Source organism: Podarcis pityusensis, assembly GCF_964106645.2.
Source record: "Podarcis pityusensis genome assembly, chromosome: 3".
NCBI lineage: Eukaryota > Metazoa > Chordata > Lepidosauria > Squamata > Lacertidae > Podarcis > Podarcis pityusensis.
Window position 1 is genome coordinate 94,649,775 of NC_138026.1, and position 21,484 is coordinate 94,671,258.

Here is a 21,484-nt window from a genome sequence, read left to right on the forward strand (position 1 = left end):
CAACTGTGCGGTACAAATGCCATTCCATTTGAACCAGCTGCAAACCTTTCCTTTAAAAACAAACCTGAAATCTTCCCAGGCAAGCTAGACACTTCTCCTTCCCCATCCAGCAGCTAAGTTGGCCACTTAAAGGTAAAGGTAAAGGGACCCCTGACCGTTAGGTCCAGTCATGACTGACTCTGGGGTTGCGCGCTCATCTCGCTTTATTGGCCAAGGGAGCTGGTGTACAGCTTCCAGGTCATGTGGCCAGCATGACTAAGCTGCTTCCAGAGAACCAGAGCAGCGCACAGAAACGCCGTTTACTTCCTGCCAGAGTCGTACCTATTTATCTACTTGCACTTTGACGTGCTTTCAAACTGCTAGGTTGGCAGGAGCTGGGATGAACAACAGGAGCTCATCCCGTCGCGGGGATTCGAACTGCCGACCTTCTGATCAGCAAGTCCTAGGCTCTGTGGTTTAACCCACACATCACAAAAAAAGACAAGAGATTTGCATGGACTTTGCATGTGTTAATTTATGTCGCGATGCAAAATTTGGAAATAATTTCTAATTTAAATAGGCATACAATACATATTGCCAATGTGTAGAACCCTGCACTCAGCTGCTAACAGTTACTGGGCATCTTTATGGCCCTGAGTCTTTCTTCCTGTTTTTATCTTTAAGCCAGGCTTGGCCTAGACAAGCGCAACAGAGGACTCCTTCAAATAGAAGCCTATTCCAGCAGCCCTTCAAATACAGGACTGTCTGGGATTGCAAAACAGAATGCTTTTTCCTCCCAGGAGCTCAAGGCAGGACACATGCCTGTCATATCCTTGCAACCACTCTGTGAGGTAGGCTAGGCTGAGAAAAGGCGACTAGCGCAAGGTCACCCAGTGGGTGCTACAGCAGAGCCAAGATCCAAACCCCTGCGCCTGCTATATCAGAATGGGGGTGTAGCGTGTGACTTTCCTCTTTTCATTTTGACTGCGGCTGAACTGACTCCGATACCCCGTTATGGAATTAAACAGAACAGAAACTAACCAATCCCCCTAAGTGGAAGAAGTGAGGCTGCACGTGTAAGTGGCCTTTCCCCCTGCATATTGCTGATGCATATACACGGTCTCATGCAGACCCCCAGCACCACCGCAATGCTAATCTGAAGTGGCTGGATGTGCCCTTTGACAAACTACGGGTGACTACAACTTGATCAGGCCAATGAATGGCTTATACAAGCTGATCAATGATAAGTCCAGAAGTGCAGAAGTCTTTGCTTCTGTGTTGTCCTTGTCATCTGGGGAAAAACAGAAAATTGCCTTCTGCTCCAGCACCCAAAGAGAGATTTTAAACTTCAGCATTTTGAAGCCTCCCATTTTCAAATGTATGACTAAGGGGGGGGGGGGAGTTTGCCTTGCCTTTTGTTTGCTTTGTTTTTACTCTACCTTATTTTCTTCTTCTGAAACAGAATGAAATTGGAGTCAGGTAGCTTATATCGTCAGGATGAAAAACAACATACAAAGCTCATGTATAGCAAATATTACAAAACATGTATTTGTAGTGCAAGTTGGGGGGGGGGAACAAAAAAATCAGGGGCTTCACTCATACTGGCCAGCTAGAGGGAAACACACAATTCCAAGTGATCAACAAGAGCCCCTAAGTTAAAACTCTTCAGAGTTGACAGTATTAACAGAATACAAAAATATGGTGAAAATTTACACGTTACACATAAAGTACTTAATTTTTTAATAGTTTACAATAGAGATCTACAGATATGTTTCCAATTAAGCTGGCTTCTTACTACCCACCTATTGTAATACTATAGGTACGGTTACATATACAAAACAAAAAAACAAAAGAAAATCCCGCGCGCACACAAATAAAACAGACAAACAATCCCAAAGCAATAGCTATACAGCAACATATTAGGGTCTGAAGATTAGACCAGTACATGTTAAATATTTCACTGGTTTACTAAACTGACGGTTTAGTTCATTTACAGTCACTGGTGGTGGTATGTTTGCATGTTTAAAAGAATCTTAATAGACTTGTCTTTGAGACTGAAACAAAAATGTCCTTTATTGTTAAGGTTTTCAGTATAAAAACAAATGGTGCGAGGCTTTGCATAGGCTCTCGGCAAGAAAAACAACGGTGTATGTGGCTTTTTCTTTTTAAGGCAGACTTCCTGAAAAATAGCGAACTACTGTTTTAACTGAGCTAAACAAATCATGGTTTGCAGTTTTTTAAAAAAAAAAAATCTATTTTTTTTGAGCTCAGGTTCCTAAGGAATGAAACCAGGTTTCTTGCAGTTTATTTGGTCTGCTCGTTTTTTGTTTGTTTTTTTGCTCCCTCGTTCCCCCCACCCCTCCCCAATGGTAATGACATGCTCCCTCATTTGATCATATAACACAAAAATAAATAATGCACTGTTAATTCCTAAGAACTACAGGGAATGGGTAGAGAATCTATGGCGTAACACGGAGGTCAAGTAAGCCACGGAACAGATACAGCAACTCCACTGAATGGGATATTTTTCCTGTTTTTTTCCTTTCACATAAGAACTCTATCAAATTCTTCCAGTGTTTATTTTTTTAAAAGGTTTTTTTTGTCATTTTCTTTTCTTTCTTGTTAGTTGTTTTTTTTTTGCTTTTTTTTTTTAAAAAAAAGAAAATTCCTTCTTGTCTATCTCACTAACCAAGTAGTTGAAATGTAAGATAAGGCCTTCACGGTTTTTGCTTCAGATGATGGTGTGTGGGTTTTTTTGAAAACAAAACGCAAAACAATGAAACAAACTCTCATATGATTTGGACTAGTACCGCTTTTTTTTTCTCCTTTGTTTTTTTTTTTTAAATCACTGCTTGACCCTATGTGTTCTTTACATTTCTTCTTCTTCTTCTTATGTTTTGTTTTCTTCCTTTCTTTTCCAATGCACTTGCCGTGCTGCTTCAGAATATCCCTTAGCTGCATTTGCAAGACTTTACGATCATGTTAGAAAGTTGTTCGATTTTGGGCGTTTTTCCAATGTAATACAAGATGGTGAGGGGCTCCAAATCTTGGGATACACAGCATGGAGATGCAGAGGCTTCTGGGTTGATAGTGTTATACAAGCTGAGAACCTGGAAAGAGAGGAAAGAGAGATGAAGGCATTTCCTCCAGATGCTCAGCAACACATTTCATAGGTTCCATGGATTTCAGCTTGGTTTTACAAACATGAAGAACTGGGATGCTGGATCAGACCAAAGACCAAACCCAGGATCCTGTTTCCTTAGTGGACCGTAATTAATCGATTCACATTCATTCATAGTAGACAACCAGTTGCTCCTGGGAAGACCACAGGCAAGACACGGGGCCAACCGCCCTCTCCCATAGCTGCCATCCAACAGCTTTCAATGTAGTAGTAGTAGTAGTAGTAGTAATAATAATAATAATTTATTTATACCCCGCTCATCTGGCTGGGTTTCCACAGCCACTCTGGACGTCTTCCAACAAAGTATTAAAATACAGTGGTCTGTTAAACATTAAAAGCTTCCCTAAACAGGGTTGCCTTCAGATGTCTTCTAAAAGTCTGGTAGTTGTTCTTCTCTTTGACATCTGGTGGGAGGGTGTTCCACAGGGCGGGTGCCACTACCAAGAAGGCCCTCTGCCTGGTTCCCTGTAACTTGGCTTCTCGCAGTGAGGGAACTGCCAGAAGACCCTCGGCACTGGACCTCAGTGTCCGGGTAGAACGATGGGGGTGGAGACGCTCCTTCAGATATACTGGACCGGGGCTGTTTAGGGCTTTAAAAGGTCAGCACCAACACTTTGAATTGTGCTCGGAAAAGAGTATACTAAAAGCAGCATATAGCCACTGTGACGCGAAAGGGGCACAGCTCACGGACAGAGCATGTGCTCTGCAGAAGGTGCCAGGTTCCATCACCCAGAGGTAAGGATCTGGTCGTAAAAGGTTCCCCACTCTGAGATAGATAGACCAATGGTCTGACTCTGGATGAGGCAGCGTCCTGTGAGGATTTTGCTCTCTTGAAACCTGGGCTTAAAGTGAATTAAGACTGTTTCCATTTAAAAAGGAGACTAGGATGGCACTGGAATAGGACAGAGAGAAAGGGCTGAGGTGGCACTGGGACAGAGCAGAGGAAAAATGGCAAGGGCGATTTAGCCTCCATATTGGGTCTTTTTCGGGCCTTAGCTTCCAGAGGTGAAAGCCACCTTGGTGTTTTATTTTCCAGCAAGTCTTTATATTTTGTCCAGACATTAAACAGTGATTTTCTGACAATATGGTTCTTAAAGGCCTTATTTGCTTTAACCTTGTCATACCATAAATATGCATGCCATCCAAAAGCGTTGTTAAACCCTTCCAAATCTAACACATCAGTGTCTTCAAGAAGTAGCCAGTCTTTTAGCCAGCAGAACGCTGCGGCTTCATAATACATAATATTGGGAAATACTAGAAAAGGATGGAGACAATTGGAAATTGCAGAGTTTGGAGAAAATGAAAGACAAAGTGCGAGATTGGTTACATTATGCTCAGATTAAAGAAGTTTTTAAAAATGATAAGAAACTAGGGTTCCAGGTGGAGAAATCGAAATTAGAAACAGAATTGTTAGAACCAAAGATTAAGGTACTTTCAAGGATGTATAACTTGCTGTTGAAATGGAATACACAAGATGAAACGGTTAAATCGGCTATGATAAGGTGGGCACAGGACATTGGGCATAATATCATGTTTGAGGACTGGGAGAGGTTGTGGAGTAATGGATTGAAATTTACTGCATGTAACGCTCTGAAAGAAAATGTAATGAAAATGATTTATAGATGGTATATGACCCCAGTCAAACTTGCCAAAATTTACCACCTGTCTGATAATAAGTGTTGGAAATGTAAAGAGTGTGAGGGAACGTTCTTCCACCTCTGGTGGACTTGCCCTAAAGTGAAGGCGTTCTGGGAAATGATTTATAATGAACTGAAAAAGGTATTCAAATATACCTTCACTAAGAAACCAGAGGCTTTCCTTTTGGGTATTGTCGGCCAAGGGGTGGCAAGGAAGGACCAGACATTTTTTATGTATGCAACAACAGCAGCAAGGATACTTCTCGCAAAACACTGGAAAACTCAAGATCTACCCACACTGGAAGAATGGCAGATGCAACTGATAGACTACATGGAACTGGCTGAAATGACCGGCAGAATTCGTGACCTGGGAGAAGAGAGGATTGAGGAGGATTGGAAGAAATTTAAGAACTATTTACAAAAGCATTGTAATTTGAGTGAATGCTAAATAAGATGCTAGACTAAAATAACTGAGCACCACTAAATTTAGAAGTTTTTAAGAAAATAAGTAAGACTGTGAAAACTTAGCTCCTTTCGAGAATTATAAGATCATGAAATAAAGAAGGGATATAAGAATTTAAATAAGATGATAAATTGCTGACAAAATGTTACAACGATGAAAGTGGGAGCGGGAGATGTGAGGAAGTCCAAAGAAAATGTGAAACTATGTTAAGCCAAATGTTACATTGTTTATTATGTTTATTTTTTACTGTAAAACCCAATAAATTGCTTTAAAAAAAAAAAAGGAAAAATGGCAAGGGCGTTATAGGTTATAGGTGTAGAATTGGGGGCAGAGGAATTACAAAGGGCAGACCGAAAGCCACCCTTCCCAACCTTTCCTTAGCTCCTCAAAGAAGCAGGCGCTGCCCCAAATCTTTCAAGCTTTCTCTCTGCAACCAAGAGAAGCTGGCTTTTGTGTTAGCGACGAAAGCCAGGATTTTCGGGATGCCAAAGTGTGTGCCAGACCCTAGATTCTGTGCTGGGTTTTCACAAGCCAGCACATGGAACACACCCAATCCTGATCACAGCCGCCCAGGAGAATTCCTTTCCCTAGAACAGGCCTGCGCAACATAGAAGTCCCATGTGTTGTGCAGGCCTGCCCTAGAATGACTTCCATGGGTGGAGTCAGTGCATTAGGGCCGTGTGGAAGATCAAAACCTGGCCTACAGAAGGGCCTAAACTGATTTTAGAACAGGACAGGCCCAGGAAACTGTTGCCACTACTCCTCAGGCATCTGCTTCAGCAGGGAGAAGGCACTGAGGTCAGAATGAAATCGCCCTGGCCCTGCTCAGGTGCTGGTTGTTTTAGGGCATAGATGGGGAACCGGTGGCCCTCCAGATGTTGCCAGACTCTAATTCCCATAATCCCTGGCCATGTGATGGGAGATGGAGGATATTCTGCCAGAGAGTGTGCTGTGCAACTGGACTTAAAAATAAAAGCTGTTAAGGCAGACCTGTGTTTGAAATATGTTCAGTTGGTGTGCAGACTAGACATGTTGCACCAGTTATTTTTAAAAGACTTTGGCAGCGCCAAATTTTATTGTATTGGAAATTTATTGTGTCAATAATACACTAGTATAATGCACTAGCTGTCAGGGGTTGTGTTTTTTTTTTGCAGGGGGAAGACAAAGAAAAACTTATTTTTATTATCAGACACCCTGCTTTTCTGCACCCACCCCCACCCAATATAGAGTTAATATTCTGTCAGGAAACAAATATAACCCCCATCCCACCCCGCAAAGGAAGAGACTTACTCTACTATGCTGAGTATCTGAGCTCCATAAATAAGGACAAGCTCCTGCACAGAAATTTGCATGGTATCCTTTAGGTTCATGTATCCATTTCCATCCCAGATCTCTCTTGAAGTCAATATAAAATGGACGCAGGCAGCAGTTGTCTTGCACGTTCCTGAAAATGCAATTGCAGACAAGCATATTATTACAGTCACAGCCACCAAAACTGGGCAGGGGAGCAAGAAGCTGAGCTCAAACAGAGATTCTTTGTAAGCCCTATGCAGTGTTCCCTCAAACTTGGGTGGCCATGTGCCATGGATGCTTTTGTTGAGATTGCAGGGGGTTAGATCACATGACCCTTGGGATCCCTTCCAACTTTACAATACTATGATTCTCAAAATGGATGCTTTCTTCTGAATTAGGGGTACACTTCATTTTTAGATCGAAAAACTTTTACTTTCAAAATAGTAAGAAACATACAATGTAGCGCTCTCCAGGTCTTGTTGGACTAAGCCGGCCCAGTGGTTAGGGATGGTGGGAGATAGAGTCCAACAACATCTGAAGGTGCCATGTTTGCTATCCCTGCGGCAATAGTAATAACCCCCTCGCATATTTTAAACATTTTATTAGTATCTGTTAACAAATATTTTATATTGTCCAGTATAAGTCACTTCCAGGTCTTCTGTTGGGAAAGTGGTATATAAATTTTGTTAATGAAATAGATAAAAGCATGAGCAAAGGGAGCACACTGGCCATCCCTGTAACTTCCAGTTGGCTACCTGCTCAGTAAATGTGAGAAAAGGCCCCCGCATAGGGCTGGGAGAGGACTCTGGACCAACCAGGATCCTGTTCTTGGTTGAATGAGTTCTATATTTTGATACGCAAGTAGGGTCCTTTTCACATGGGCCAAATGTGTAGCCACGGCTGATGGAAGCATCGCTGGCCCCTAGGGGATACAGCTAGCCTGTGGTGACTCCGCGGCCTTTTCATGCCCACTTTTAATACACAAGGCAGTTCATCTGAAACTTGCCCAATGGTGTTTCTGCATGAGTCATTCCTCTGGGTAAATCTCCTCCAACAACAGTTAATTCCAATCTATCTCACTGCCAGGGGTGTTGAAGCAATCTCATGGCAATGGAAACAGGAGCGGAAATGGCCAACGTTCGCTTATTTGTCTGGGCCAGGAATCAATCCAGCAATTAATTATTTGCATAATTAATTCCATAAAGTCCCACCACAGCAGGCAAAGAGATGACTTTACATCAGAAACTGAGCTGCAGGAGAACAGAAACGGGGCTGCGTGCGATGAACATGGGTCGGAAAGGAAATCAATGTCTTCTTAAATCCCTGCTCTTTCCATCAGGAGTGAATGGATGATTCAAACAAACACAATGCAGAAACGTGACAGCATTATTCATCTCCAATGGAAGCTAATCGGTGGGAAGTAAGACTAGAACAGCAAATCATTCAGCGATACAGTGGACAGCCTGCTCTGTGGAGGGACTTACAGGAGACTTTCATATTTTTTTTATGCACTTAAGTTTTAGGGGCACTCTCTTGGCATACTGCAGCGCCTTCCTGTGCACTGTATTAAAAAAGAAAATCTCACAAACTCAGTGGGACTTTCTCCTAAGCAGGTACGCATAGGATGTGGGCTAGCTTAGCTTGTTTCCCATGACACCAGAACTCAGGGAACGGTGGTTTATTTAACTTATGGTTAGTGATCACACATCAGGTTAAAACTGTTGTTTCAGATCCTGGGCTATTAGAGCAAACCAGCAGTAGAAGAGAGATAGAAATGTATATGCAAGCCCAAAGCTCATCACAGGTTGTTCCATACTGCCAGGAAATACTGTTTCCTGCTACAGTGGAACCTCGGTTTTCAAGCATCTCAGAAGCTGAACAATTTGGAACCCGAATAACGAAAACCTGGAAGTAATAGTTTCCATTTTCGAACGTGCTTCGGAAATCAAACGGCTTTCGCTACGTGTTTCCCATTTTTTCAATGGATTTTACTGACCGCCCATTGATCCTCTGTTTTCGAACGTTTCGGAAGTTGAACAATCTTCCGGAATGGATTACATTCAAAGACTGAGGTTCCACTGTACATCTAAACTTGGCCACAATGTGCATGGGTTTTTTGTTTTCTGTGGGGGGTGGGGTGGGGGTGGGGTAGTGGGAAGTAAATGTGATCTTTCATTACAACTAAGGCCAGTAGGAGATAATGGAATTTACTGGGAAGAAAATTTGAATTTTGTTACATTAAATCAGTTGTAACGAGACTATAAGAACCCGGGTGTTCACCTACTGCTCTTTGTTCATACCCAGCAAGAGGCATTTTTAAAAAAAAAAATAGAATCATGGAATTATGGGGCTGTATTTATATTCTATGAATGTTAACCTATTTCTACGCATGCAGGCAGAGACAACGCCTCAATCCATAATTACCTAAAACAATAGGCAGCATCTAGAGCACGCTTCCTCCGCCGACTGGACTGTTGCGACTCAACTCTGTAGGAGGGCAATAACATTAGCAGAAGATGTGGGGTCTTCCCACTGTTTTTTTTCCTACTGGGCTTTAAAGATTTCTCACCACTGGGATATGTGTAGTAGTCATCAATACCTTTAAAAAATACATTTTGGTAATAAATATTGTGCTGCTCTTCTGGAACAAATTATATAAACCAACTTTTTACAAGAAACTCGAACCACAGATAAAAAAATCAGAGGGCACTGGCATTGGGTGGGAGCATTTATCACATGCTGATATGCATATGTAAATTTCATAAGAAGTTCTCATTATGTTGATCGCTGTGGCTCCTTTGAGACAATCTTCCAATCCTTTGTTTAGGAAGTTCTATAGCACTGCCTTCCTTCATCAAACACCAACACTCATCTCTATTTTACTATAGTATGATGTCTGAGTTGTAGAAACTATGGTTAATGCTGAGCCCCAAACCATGATTTGAAATATGTTTGTAAACCATGCTTTGTAGGTTAGCACTAATCATGGTTCGGTATAGCATATCATGGCAAACTATGGTTAGAACAACCCAGAAACAGAAGTTGGAACTGGTGTACAACAGAAGATGGAGGCTGTGTGAATCTACGGCATGTTCCTAATCTGTCAAGCTGTGGTTTGGAGAAGTATCCAAACTGAACACATATTCTGCCCTCAATCAGATAAAATAAAATAAAATGCAATTTCAGCACATAACAATGCCAGGAGATAACTATATGATAAACTTCATCTGCATTCATGATTAGTCATTTAGTCAGTTGTAATACAATAGATTAAAGTTTTTTTTCTTTCACAGTTATTTTAGTATAACATGCATTTAGATATTTATTTAACTCAAATATTAACTCTACATTTCTGATACACTCTACTAATCTAAGATAAAATGCTGTGCAGTCCAATCCTAAGAATGCTTACAGTCCCACTGAGCACAATAGGACTTACACACTAATATGTATGCTTAGGACTGAAGTCTAAGGCTGAAAACAATAGTCTGACTCATTGATTTGTATGGGGTTAGATTGCACTAGAAGATAACAGGAAATAAATTTTGACAGGATACTGAAACCCACCCAGGTATCATCACTAAAGGAAAAACAACAACCCAATCTCTGTACACAAGCACACACTCATCCTTCCAGATCCCATTACTGTATTTGAGACCCCGTAAATTAAACTACACACAAAAGCAGCAAACTCAGGGGTGGGGGCTTGATTTAAGATGGACAATGGAATGGGGACCCTTCATCTTGCTTTCTTAGGCAATTTAAATTATCACTGAATTTGATTCCTCTCAATTTTGTTGTAATTTTCTGTTAAATCAATTTATGGGTTCCTTTATTGTTGCAAGATGGATTTTTAATTCCAATGTATTCCACCCTGAAACACTCTTGTGGATTGCCGTTTTTTTTAAAAAAAACCTATCCACAAATGTTTCCTTTGTTCTCATTTGCTAGTACACAATAACCATGACCCACTTGCTCCCACTTGATTCAGTTGACGAATCCACTTGGATTTGGGTGTGGAGCCGGTCAGGGAATCCCAGTTATCATCCAAACAATATTTGGCTTCAATAAACTTTGGTGTTACCATGAGCATTCCCTCTTAGCTGCCCTGGAGAAATGTGGTGAGCTTTCTTTCAGGAAGGAGACCAACACACACACACACACACACACACACACACACACACACAAAATAAACACACAAAATAAACACACAGATCTCAATCTTTTCAATGAACTGGGTTTTTTGTATTTTCCACATACTGTAAAAACTCCTCTTACTTATCACATAACAATTTTAATTTTTATGCTTTGTCATTACCTGCAAATCTTGCCTCTAGCTCTTCACTTTTATTTGGGATGATATAATTATTTGAAGGCACGAACGTGCAACATGGACAGTGTAAACTTATCTTAAATCCAAGATTCCTGTCTGCAAAACACAAGGGAAGGAAGGGGAAATTGCCTTTAGATCCAGTGCAGACCTGAAACTATTTAGATTTAGCATAGGCAGGCTCTAAATGATCAAAGGCTTAGGATAATATGGTCACCTCGGTGGTGGAGCCACTCGTGTACGGCATCAGTTACATCGAAAGATAGCCACTCGCCTTCAGCTCTGGTTTTAACTACCTTGCTATCAATGTAGCGCTGCATAGGTGATGTTAGATCTTTGGTTTTCAGAACCTGCAAACGAGAAAAGACAACATGCATTCTGTTGGTTATGGGCTTTCAGGATTTCACTGAGAAGAAAAACTAGCTCAAAACTAGTTCAAAACAAGATGGCAATGGTACAGAAAATAATTGCTGCACCCAACAGGTTACAAACAATCACATACAGCAGATATGAATATAAATATATAGAATGAAATTGGATTCCAACATTGAGCCTGCAAATTTTGATGTTGCAACCAGACCTGGTGGCATCCTGCTTTTCATCTGGGCTGCTGCGTATGTTCCTGTGTTGCAAATGAATATGGCAGGATGGTTAGGGTTTTAAAGATCAGAGTAGCTTTAACTCATGGCTCCAAGATTCTTTGCTCATCCCAGAACTGTTTCCCTCCTGGCTCAATCTCTCGGTGCACTACAAAGAGGTAACAGAACTGAGATCCAGGCTTTCAAAGCCAGAAGTTACTACAAACCACAGCAAAGTGGGATAGAATTTCATCATTGCCGGGACACTGGAGGAAAATAAAAGCACATTTCAAATGCAGACTACATCCTCTTTTACTTGTGTTGACCTGCTTTACGTATTTCTGATATAACCCAGAGTGCGTTAGCTTTTCAAAAAAGCATATAAAATTCTCCACAGGACAACGTGATTCAATAAGATATTGGAAAATAAAAACGCTAGTCTTGCTTTCACTGATTTATTTACTAGCAGAATGTCCATCATTAAGACATGACCTGCTTAGCTTTAACAGTGTACCAACATCTGTGCCCAGATACCATTTTCCATTGCCCAGAGCCAGATTTAGTGGCAGGTGCCCCAGGTGACTGCCAAGGTGCCAGGCGTGCATTGCACAGGGCTTGGGAATTGCCTTTCATGGGCTAGATACTCCCCTGTCCAGTGATCAGCTGAGGCAAATGGTAGTAACAGTTTGAACCATGGTTCGTTCATTTACATCCCATCTTTTTCTCCAAGGAACTCAAGGCATACATGGTTCCCCACCTTCTCATTTAATCCCTACAACAACCCTGTGAGGTAGGCTAGGTTGAGAGGAAGTGACTAGCCCAAGGTCACCAAGTGGGGATTTATTTATTTTTTTTTTTAAATGATTTTTATTAAGGTTTCAATAAAAAGTTAAACAGAAAAACATAAAAAAGAAATACAGAAATACACAATATATAATCCAAAAAAAGAAGAAGAACACAGAAAACAGAAAACAAAAAAAGAAACAGAACAATTAAAAACAATATCACCTTTTCATTTCCGTTTTTGAGTTTACTTATTTTCTGGACTTCCTCATACCTCCCTCTTTTGTATTCCAGTCCAAACTGTTTGTCCAGCAATTTCTTTTCCACTTTTTTAATCCCAATCTTTAATCTTAATGTAATATAGCATTAAAATTTTACCTCTTAAGTACCCAATTTCCATTTCCTTAAACTTCTTTAATCCTAATCTTTAATCTTAGTCTATCTATACTTTATCCTGTACCACTTATTTTCAATCCAACATCACTCTAACATTCTTTAATTTTGCAATGTTTCTGTAGATAATCTTTGAATTTCTTCCAATCTTCCTCCACCGACTCTTCTCCCTGGTCACGGATTCTGCCAGTCATTTCCGCCAGTTCCATATAGTCCATCAGTTTCATCTGTCATTCCTCCAGAGTGGGAAGTTCTTGTGTCTTCCAATACTTTGCGATGAGTATTCTTGCTGCTGTTGTTGCATACATAAAGAAAGTTCTATCCTTTTTTAGCACCATTTGGCCGACTATGCCCAGGAGAAAGGCCTCTGGTTTCTTGGGGAAGGTATATTTGAATACCTTTTTTAATTCATTATATATCATTTCCCAGAAAGCCTTAATCTTTGGGCACATCCACCAAAGGTGAAAAAATGTACCTTCAGTTTCTTTACATTTCCAACATTTATTATCGGGCAAATGATAGATTTTTGCAAGCTTGACTGGGGTTATGTACCACCTGTATATCATTTTCATAATATTCTCTCTTAAGGCATTACATGCCGTAAATTTCATACCTGTGGTCCACAACTGTTCCCAGTCAGCAAACATAATGTTATGTCCAACGTCTTGTGCCCATTTAATCATAGCCGATTTTACCGTTTCATCCTGAGTGTTCCATTTCAGCAGCAAGTTATACATTCTTGACAAATTCTTAGTTTTGGGTTCTAACAGTTCAGTTTCTAATTTTGATCTTTCCACCTGGAAGCCAATTTTCTTGTCCAGTTTAAATGCCTCCATTATCTGAAAATAATGAAGCCAGTCTCGCACTTTGTTTTTTAATTTTTCAAAACTCTGCAATTTCAGTCTATCTCCATCTTGTTCCAAAATTTCCCAATATTTCGGCCATTTGACCTCCATATTGACCTTTTTCAAGGCTTTCGCTTCCATTGGTGACAGCCACCTTGGGGTTTTATTTTCTAACAAATCCTTATATCTTATCCAAACATTAAACAGCGCTTTCCTGACAATGTGGTTTTTAAATGCTTTATGTGCTTTGACCTTGTCATACCATAGATATGCATGCCATCCAAATACATTGTTAAACCATTCTAGGTCCAAAATGTCAGTGTTTTCAAGAAGTAGCCATTCTTTCAACCAGCAAAAAGCTGCTGATTCATAGTAAAGTTTGAGGTCTGGCAGGGCAAAACCACCTCTTTCCTTTGCATCCGTTAGTATTTTAAATTTTATTCTGGGCTTCTTGCCCTGCCAGACAAATCTAGAAATATCTTTCTGCCACCTCTTGAAACAATCCATTCTGTCCACAATTTGCAAAGTTTGAAACAGAAACAACATTCTAGGCAATACATTCATTTTTATCGCAGCAATACGGCCCAGCAATGAAAGCTTCAAATTTGACCAAATTTCTAAATCTTTTTTCACTTCAGCCCAACATTTTTCATAATTATCTTTAAATAAGTTCCCATTTTTTGCTGTCATGTCAATCCCCAGGTACTTAACTTTCTTAACCACTGTTAAACCTGTCTCATTCTGAAACCTCTCTCTTTCAATCAGTGTTAAATTTTTCTCTAAAACCTTAGTTTTTGACTTGTTCAATTTAAATCCTGCCACTTGACCAAATTCTTGAATCAGTTCTAAAACCCTTTTAGTACTAGATTCTGGCTCCTGTAACGTCAATACTAAGTCATCCCAAGTGGGGATTTAGACCCTAGTCTCCCAAACCGTAGTTAACCATTACAGCACACTGATGGGAAAGAGACAAAGTGAGTCGGGGTCTCTAACTTTCATTTTTTTAAAATTAACCATACTTTCGTGTGCTGTCCAAACCCTAATTTTAACCGTGGTTTGTTAAAGCAGGCTAATTTCAAACCAGTTTGTCGGATTCAGGCAAAATGAAATCTAAAAAGGAAACAAGACCTTCCCACCACTGCCTCATGATTGCATTGGAAGAGGAGGTGGGGAACAGAACACACCAACCCAAGGCCCACAGTTGCTCGCTCTTGTCAAGATAAACCATGGTTTGTTGTGACATCCCAACTTGCCCAGTGCTATTGCTTGTAAAACTGGCAATCCTGACCTGCGCTGCCAGTGTTGCATTGACATGTTTTAACTTGCAGGGAAAAGTGCAACATCCATGCATGTAAATTTCCCGTCTTATGTGGCAAGGGAAGTATAATGAGCTACAACTGCAATACGATGCAATACCAAAATAAGATACTGTGGTATCTCGGGTTACAGACACTTCAGGTTACAGACGCCGCTAAGCCAGAAATAGTACCTCGGGTTAAGAACTTGGCTTCAGGATGAGAACAGAAATCATGCAGCAGCGGCGTGGCGGCAGCAGGAGGCCCCATTAGCTAAAGTGGTACCTCAGGTTAAGAACAGTTTCAGGTTAAGAATGGACCTCCAGAACAAATGAAGTTCTTAACCCGTGGTACCACTGTACTTTAAAGCTGAATAAAGGAAGGGTGACAAACTGGTGCTGCACCAAGTACCTATGTGGGCAAAGCTGGGTTAGATCAGTTCCGTCTAGATCTCAGTAATACATGCCAAGTCACCTCCTTCATCTACAATCAAAAGGTGGAGGCGTGAGACTTCATTGTTAACCAATAGAATACTAGCAGGCCAGAAGGCACAGCAGCCATTCCACAAGGTACCTGCCTAATGGGATGGCCTAATGTAGGCATCTGAGTCTCCCCACATAGTGTCTCTACCTTAGTGCCCCATCCCCCTACCCACAACCACCATTATGGGTACCACCACCCCTCCCTCTGTCTCACACCCAAAGTACAAAATGATGACCTCATGCAAACCTCCAAAACCTATACTGTAGAAGAAGAAGAGGAAGAGGAAGAAGAAGAAGAAGAGGAGGAGGAGGAGGAGTTTGGACTTGATATTCCGCCTTTCACTCCCCTTAAGGAGTCTCAAAAGTGGCTAACCATCTCCTTTCACTTCCTCCCCCACAACAAACACTCTGTGAGGTGAGTGAGGCTGAGAGACTTCAGAGAAGTGTGACTAGCCTAAGGTAATGCTTACTTGGTTATATAACCGACTATTTGTGAGCAGTGTATGATGAGAATACAGAGTTCGGCTGTACATTCCTTAAGGTCACTAAGGTGAGCAAAAATCCCCAAGTATGCTCTTCTGAACCCAGCGTCATCGATAAAGACATGAATGCAACTTTCAACTACAAGTTGACTTCTAAGTTACATCGGTCACACCATAAACACATAAACAGATTTTATACGCACAGGGGTGGGGAAAACATGTTCAAAACAAAATTGGTAAGTTAACTTGCTAGTACCTTCATCTACCATCTTAACTGCTAAAGGCTGGCCCATGCCACAGCTGGGTTGCAGTGGTTGGAGCATTGGACTATGATGGGAGCAGATCCCAGTTCAGCTGCCCACTGAGCCCTGAAGCCCATTTGATAACCTTGGGCCAGTCTCTATCTCTCAAGCCTAACCTGCCTCAGAGGGTTAGAATCATGGAAGTGTGGAGTTGGAAGGAACCATCTAGTGCAACCCCCACGCAATGCCGGAATCCTTTGTCCAACGTGGGACATGAACCATGACCCTGAGATCAAGAGTCTCATGCTCTACCACCCAAACTATCCCAGCTGTTGTGAAGATAAAGCGGGGGTGGGAGAGAACCATTTATGTTTCATGGAAGGAGGGGAGAAACTTGAGGTTTCAGCTCTGGTGTCAACTAATCCTATGCGTTTGCTTCTCTCTTCTGGGAAAGTGACTCAGGTTGTCCATCACTTACTGCAAAGCCACTCCAGCACATTTTGCACGGACATCATTCAACAGGGGTTCAAGCAGGCCTTTTTAGGCAACCAGGCCGACCTGCCAAACCCTCCACGTCCTGCTCTTCTGTCGGCCAGCCTTGCGTAATGGTGTGCGATTGCAAAGGGGAATGGCATTGCAGCCATGGAAGCCAACAGGGGTCTTTCCCTTGGTTTCAACGAGGTTTGGATCTGGCAATAATTGAGAGCAGAATGTGGTCCTTATAAACTATTGTACGAGGTGCAGAGTTCTTGCCAAAATACAAAAGGTACATATGACTTGCCAAATGTTTTAAAGCCTATAGTTCTGTGATCCGCTTCCTGAGAAATTGCCAAGCACGTTCATCATGCAAGTTTGCAAATAAAGAGTACATGCTGCAGACACAGACCAAACCCAATTACGGCTTGGGTGGGTGTAGCAGCCACATTAATTCACACAGTCACAACAGGGTTGCTTCCATCCTCTGCACCCATGTTGAACAATAGTAAAAACCAGACATGTTTTTAAAAATTGAATGTTACTAGCCCTCATGACTATGAGAAATGGTTTTCAATGTGTGCAGAGATCTGTTGACAAACTACAATGGGCTGGTGGGTCTCCTGTCCCCATCCACACTTGTTTCTTTCTTTGGGTCCCCCATATTTTCACTGCCAGCTCTTAATGCTGGCTGTTATGAACTTCAGGGCCTGCTATCTGCAAGGGTAACACTGCATATACAGAACTGCTCTGTGTCAGTCTTTTTCCTGGAGCGGACAGTCTGATCAAAGAGCCACATTTGCCAACAACATCCCATTTTCATTGCTGGCTACAACACTACACTGTCTAATTTTAGCCTACGTTGGAAATGATTACTCTCAATATTGCCAAAGATTGTGTTTAAGGGGCAGGTATATGGAAAGTGTGGAGAGCAATAAAGAATGAGGATGGGTTGCAACTGCAAGGCTGTATCCTTTCACATGACAACTACCTGTGTGGCAGAAAATGTAGGAAGTGGTACTTCAACAACCATAGCACAACAGTAACACAACCATATGGGCTGCTCATACGGTACCAGGCCAAGTTCAAGGTCAAATCTTGGGTCCAGGACATCATAAGGCCTGTTTGGTGCCTTATATCCCTGCCTGATCACTGAGATATTCAGGGGAGTCACAGTTAGTAGTCTCTCATGGGTCAGACGCACAGCTCGCATCCACCAGAAACTGCGTATTCAGATTTGTGGGCCTAATTCTCTGGATTTCTCTCCCAGCTGTGATGACACAGGTCCAGAGGTCAGAGCTTTCCAAACTTTTCAAGTTGGTGACACTTTCTGGACAGGCATCGTTTTGAGACACAGTAATTCAGTTTTGCATCATTTCATGACACAGTAATTCAGTTTTACTAGCAAACCGGAAGTGAAACGAACCCTTTCCAGCCCCAGGAGCGTTTGTGAGACATACCTACACACTGCAGCTGACATACTAACGTGTCGCGCAACACACAGTTTGAAAAGCTCTACCGTAGGTGCTAGTTCCTGGGGGCGGAGGCACTTTGGGCCCCACATTGTTCAGAGGGCTTTGGGTTCCACCCTCTGCCTCCATGCGTGACATCAGGGCCCCCTCAGTAATCCTGAGAAGCTGGTGCCTCTAGACAGGTCCCCTTCCTTTTGAACACCAGGTGTCTGATGAAGACTTTTAAAGATTTCAACAGGCATTTTAAGTAAGCTTTTCTGGTTTAACAGTACATTTTAACAAATTTTATCATTTGCATCTCTTTTGTATCTTCATTGTACACCGCTTAGAAACAGTAGAACCTCGACTTACCACCGCCCCTACTCACGAACAAATCGACTTGTGACCGCAGCAAACCCGGAAGTAAATACTGGGTTTGCCGTGATTCACGTACGTGCAGAAGCGGCTTCTGCCATCTGCACATGCTCAGAAGCGGCTGCCACTGTCTGCACACACGCAGAACGGCGCTTCTACCAGCAACCCGGATTGACTCACGAACGGACCTCCGGAACAGATTCCGTATGTGAGTAGAGGTTCCACTGTACTGTATAAATTTGCTGAAACTGATAATCAAATAAATACCACATGACATCAGTATTCTTCCATGTGGACTAGGTTATTTCTCACTAACCTCCATAATCTGGTACCACCCACCCCCCGACAAGTGGAGATCCATGCAAAACATTTTCCTTAATCATGTCGCAGGATAATCTCATGGTAATGGAATGAGTTATCGATTGTGGGAATACATTGCAAAGAAGTCACTAACCATCTGGCTTTGGCGTAGGCAATATTATGCCCTCCAGATGTTGTTGCTGGACCCCAACTCCCATCAGCCTTTGCCAGCATGGCCCATGGTCAGGGATGATGGGAGATGTAGTTCAGTAACATCTGGAGGCCACCACAATGGTTGGCTGCTACCTCTGATCTAGCTAGCGGAGCAAAATAACGTCTACAAAGCTGGGAAGCCTTCCCAACAACTCGCCCTTGTTTCTGTCTTCTTCACTTTACAGTTCAGCACAAAGCGGTCTCAGTACCGTCAAGCAAAAAACAGACAAAGTTTCTCCCCAGGAAAATGCCGAAATGCTCAGTGCAATTTCCTGAAGTTGAGGGAGATGTCGAGATTGTCAGGAACGAAGATGTCATGCAAAGCAAAACAAATAAACCTCGGCAAAAAAAAAGGCACGAGCATTTAGCTGTAGCTCGCCTGAGGCGTGGTAGGTTTTATTAAAACATCAAGCCATAGAAGGCAAAGCCACTAAACCAGAGCAAGCCCTCTTTTTTGTTTTGTTTTTAGGGATGCTGATTGACACACCTCTTCCAATATTTGGAGGTCAGCATTCAGTGCCATCGCATCTCAACATGAGAATTAATAAATAAACTAGGGTGATAATTTGATGCTAGATTTTATGCCCAATATAAAGCCTGGTGTGGAATGGCTCTTGCACAATCCTGTCTTGGCTTTCCTCTAAGTCACATACATTTGCTGCAGGAAGACTGAATGAAGCCAAGAGACAGAGCTTAGTCATCAGCATTTTGGTGACAAACAAGTGAGGCTACACAAGAGGAATCCTGTGGACAGCTGCAAAGTCTCACAGCTGCATTAACACCAATATCTTAAGGAGCAATAGTAGCAAACACTTAAGATGATCAATGGGTGCAACCAGCAATCTTGATTTCTAGACAGATGTCAATAAACAAGGCCCCTGTATAGCCTGTCTAATTTCAGCTGGTAACTTATTCCAGAGGGCTTATTCTTCAGCAGCCTGCATCATCTCTGCCTCTTGGCTGCCCTCCTCTCCAGCCTGCACTTCTGCCTCTGATTCTGGATTGCCCTCTGCCACAGCCTCTTCCTGCTCACTAAACCCTGTTACTTCTTCAGATTCTGACCACTCATCGTCGACCCATCACCGATCCCCTGGCTCTGAGCCTTCTTCTTTGTGGGTTCCCCAGCTTGTGCCCCCCACCAGTGGGTGGCGCTGTTGTCTAAACCACTGAGCCTCTTGGGCTTGCTGATCGGAAGGTTGGCGGTTTGAATCCCCACCACGGGGTGAGCTCCCATTGCTCTGTCCCAGCTCCTACCAACCTAGCAGTTGAAAGCACACCAGTGCAAGTAGATAAACAAGTATCACTGCGGCAGGAAGGTAAATGGCGTTTCTGTGCGCTCTGGTTTCCGTCATGGCGTCCTGCTGTGGTTTAGTCATGCTGGCCACATGACCAGGAAAGCTGTCTGTGGACAAACGCCGGCTCCCTCAGCCTGAAAGCCAAGATGAGTGCCGCAACCCCATAGTCGCCTTTGACTGGACTTAACTGTCCAGGGGTCTTTTACCTTTACCTTTTACCTCTCACCACTGAATCTAGCCAGTCCATTCCCTGCTAGTGCAGGGGAGAATCCAAAAAAAGATGGCCCCCACCCATTTCCAGCATGAAGTGGTACAGTCCATTCTACAACACCCACCCACCAAACTATTCCACCTTATTCTGCTCTTTGTGGAGCCCATCATGCAACCATGCTCCTCCTGTGCAATCTCTTCCCATCTTTATTTCAGCAGGATCTGAAGGAATTGTACTGGTGAACCGAAACCCACACCAGTGTAACTGAGAGCAGAAAAATGCCTTAAACCTTTTGCCTCCTCAAGTCCTTCCTTGTAATATAATGTCCCCCTTGGGGTCCGAGCTGCCGCTGGAAGCCCAGTGCAGCTCAATGTGTCCCCCCTCTCCTCCTCCTTCCCTGTATCATTGCATTCCTCCCTTCCAGCAGCCTATCAGGTACCTAAGCAGGCTAAAGCCTCAGATAACAGTAGTAATAAAACCCAGAATTTCAGCTCCATTCCTCATGATGCTTTATGATGTGTTACCAAAACATGGCACTGTTTCCATAGGAAGTCATTTGAACACGTTATTGTTTTATAGTCTGTAGCTAATAAACTGCCATAAAAACAATCTCGCTGCAACCACTCCAAACAACGGATAGGATTTGTGCCCTGCTCTGCTTCCTCCCACCACTGCCCACCCCCCCACCACTTGTCCTACTCTGCCAGGGGTGCCTTTTCAGGATGCCTATTCATAAAAAGAAAAAGAAAAATGGGAGCAGCGGTTTATTTCTAAATACAGAAGCACCTTAATAAAATAAAGATGTGGTGAAGGCTACCAAAGGGGCCGCCAAGTCGACGGGTTCAAAGACATTCCCACAACATTCAAATTTTTATCTGATCAAATTCCAATAAATCCCGCATTTGGCATCAATCTTTCAAAACATAGCAAGAGACACTGGTGGATGCTTGAGCTTGTTTGTTTAATCATTTTATTTCCCTCCCCCTTCCCCCTGTTAAAGGACTTTTATCCGTCTTATATTACCTAAAGTCTTGGTCTTTTGTTAGAATTTATGTTGAGGACAGTGTCTTATGTTGTTGTTTAGTCGTTTAGTCGTGTCCGACTCTTCGTGACCCCATGGACCAGAGCACGCCAGGCACTCCTGTCTTCCACTGCCTCCTGCAGTTTGGTCAAACACTTGTT

At 42.4% G+C, this 21,484-nt stretch overlaps 1 protein-coding gene across 1 annotated transcript in view; it reads right to left on the reverse strand.

Moving 5' to 3' along the window:
• Positions 1 to 1,502: 1,502 nt before the first annotated feature.
• Positions 1,503 to 21,484, reverse strand: part of TGFB2 (transforming growth factor beta 2) — an 87,295-nt gene continuing 67,313 nt past the window's right edge. The window contains exons 3-7 of the mRNA XM_081000586.1: positions 11,101 to 11,233; positions 10,872 to 10,982; positions 8,978 to 9,152; positions 6,551 to 6,704; positions 1,503 to 3,089 (exon numbers count right to left, since the gene is read on the reverse strand). Coding sequence (XP_080856712.1) covers positions 2,931 to 3,089; positions 6,551 to 6,704; positions 8,978 to 9,152; positions 10,872 to 10,982; positions 11,101 to 11,233 — 732 coding nt within the window. The 3' untranslated portion in view covers positions 1,503 to 2,930. The remainder of the gene's footprint in view (positions 3,090 to 6,550; positions 6,705 to 8,977; positions 9,153 to 10,871; positions 10,983 to 11,100; positions 11,234 to 21,484) is intronic.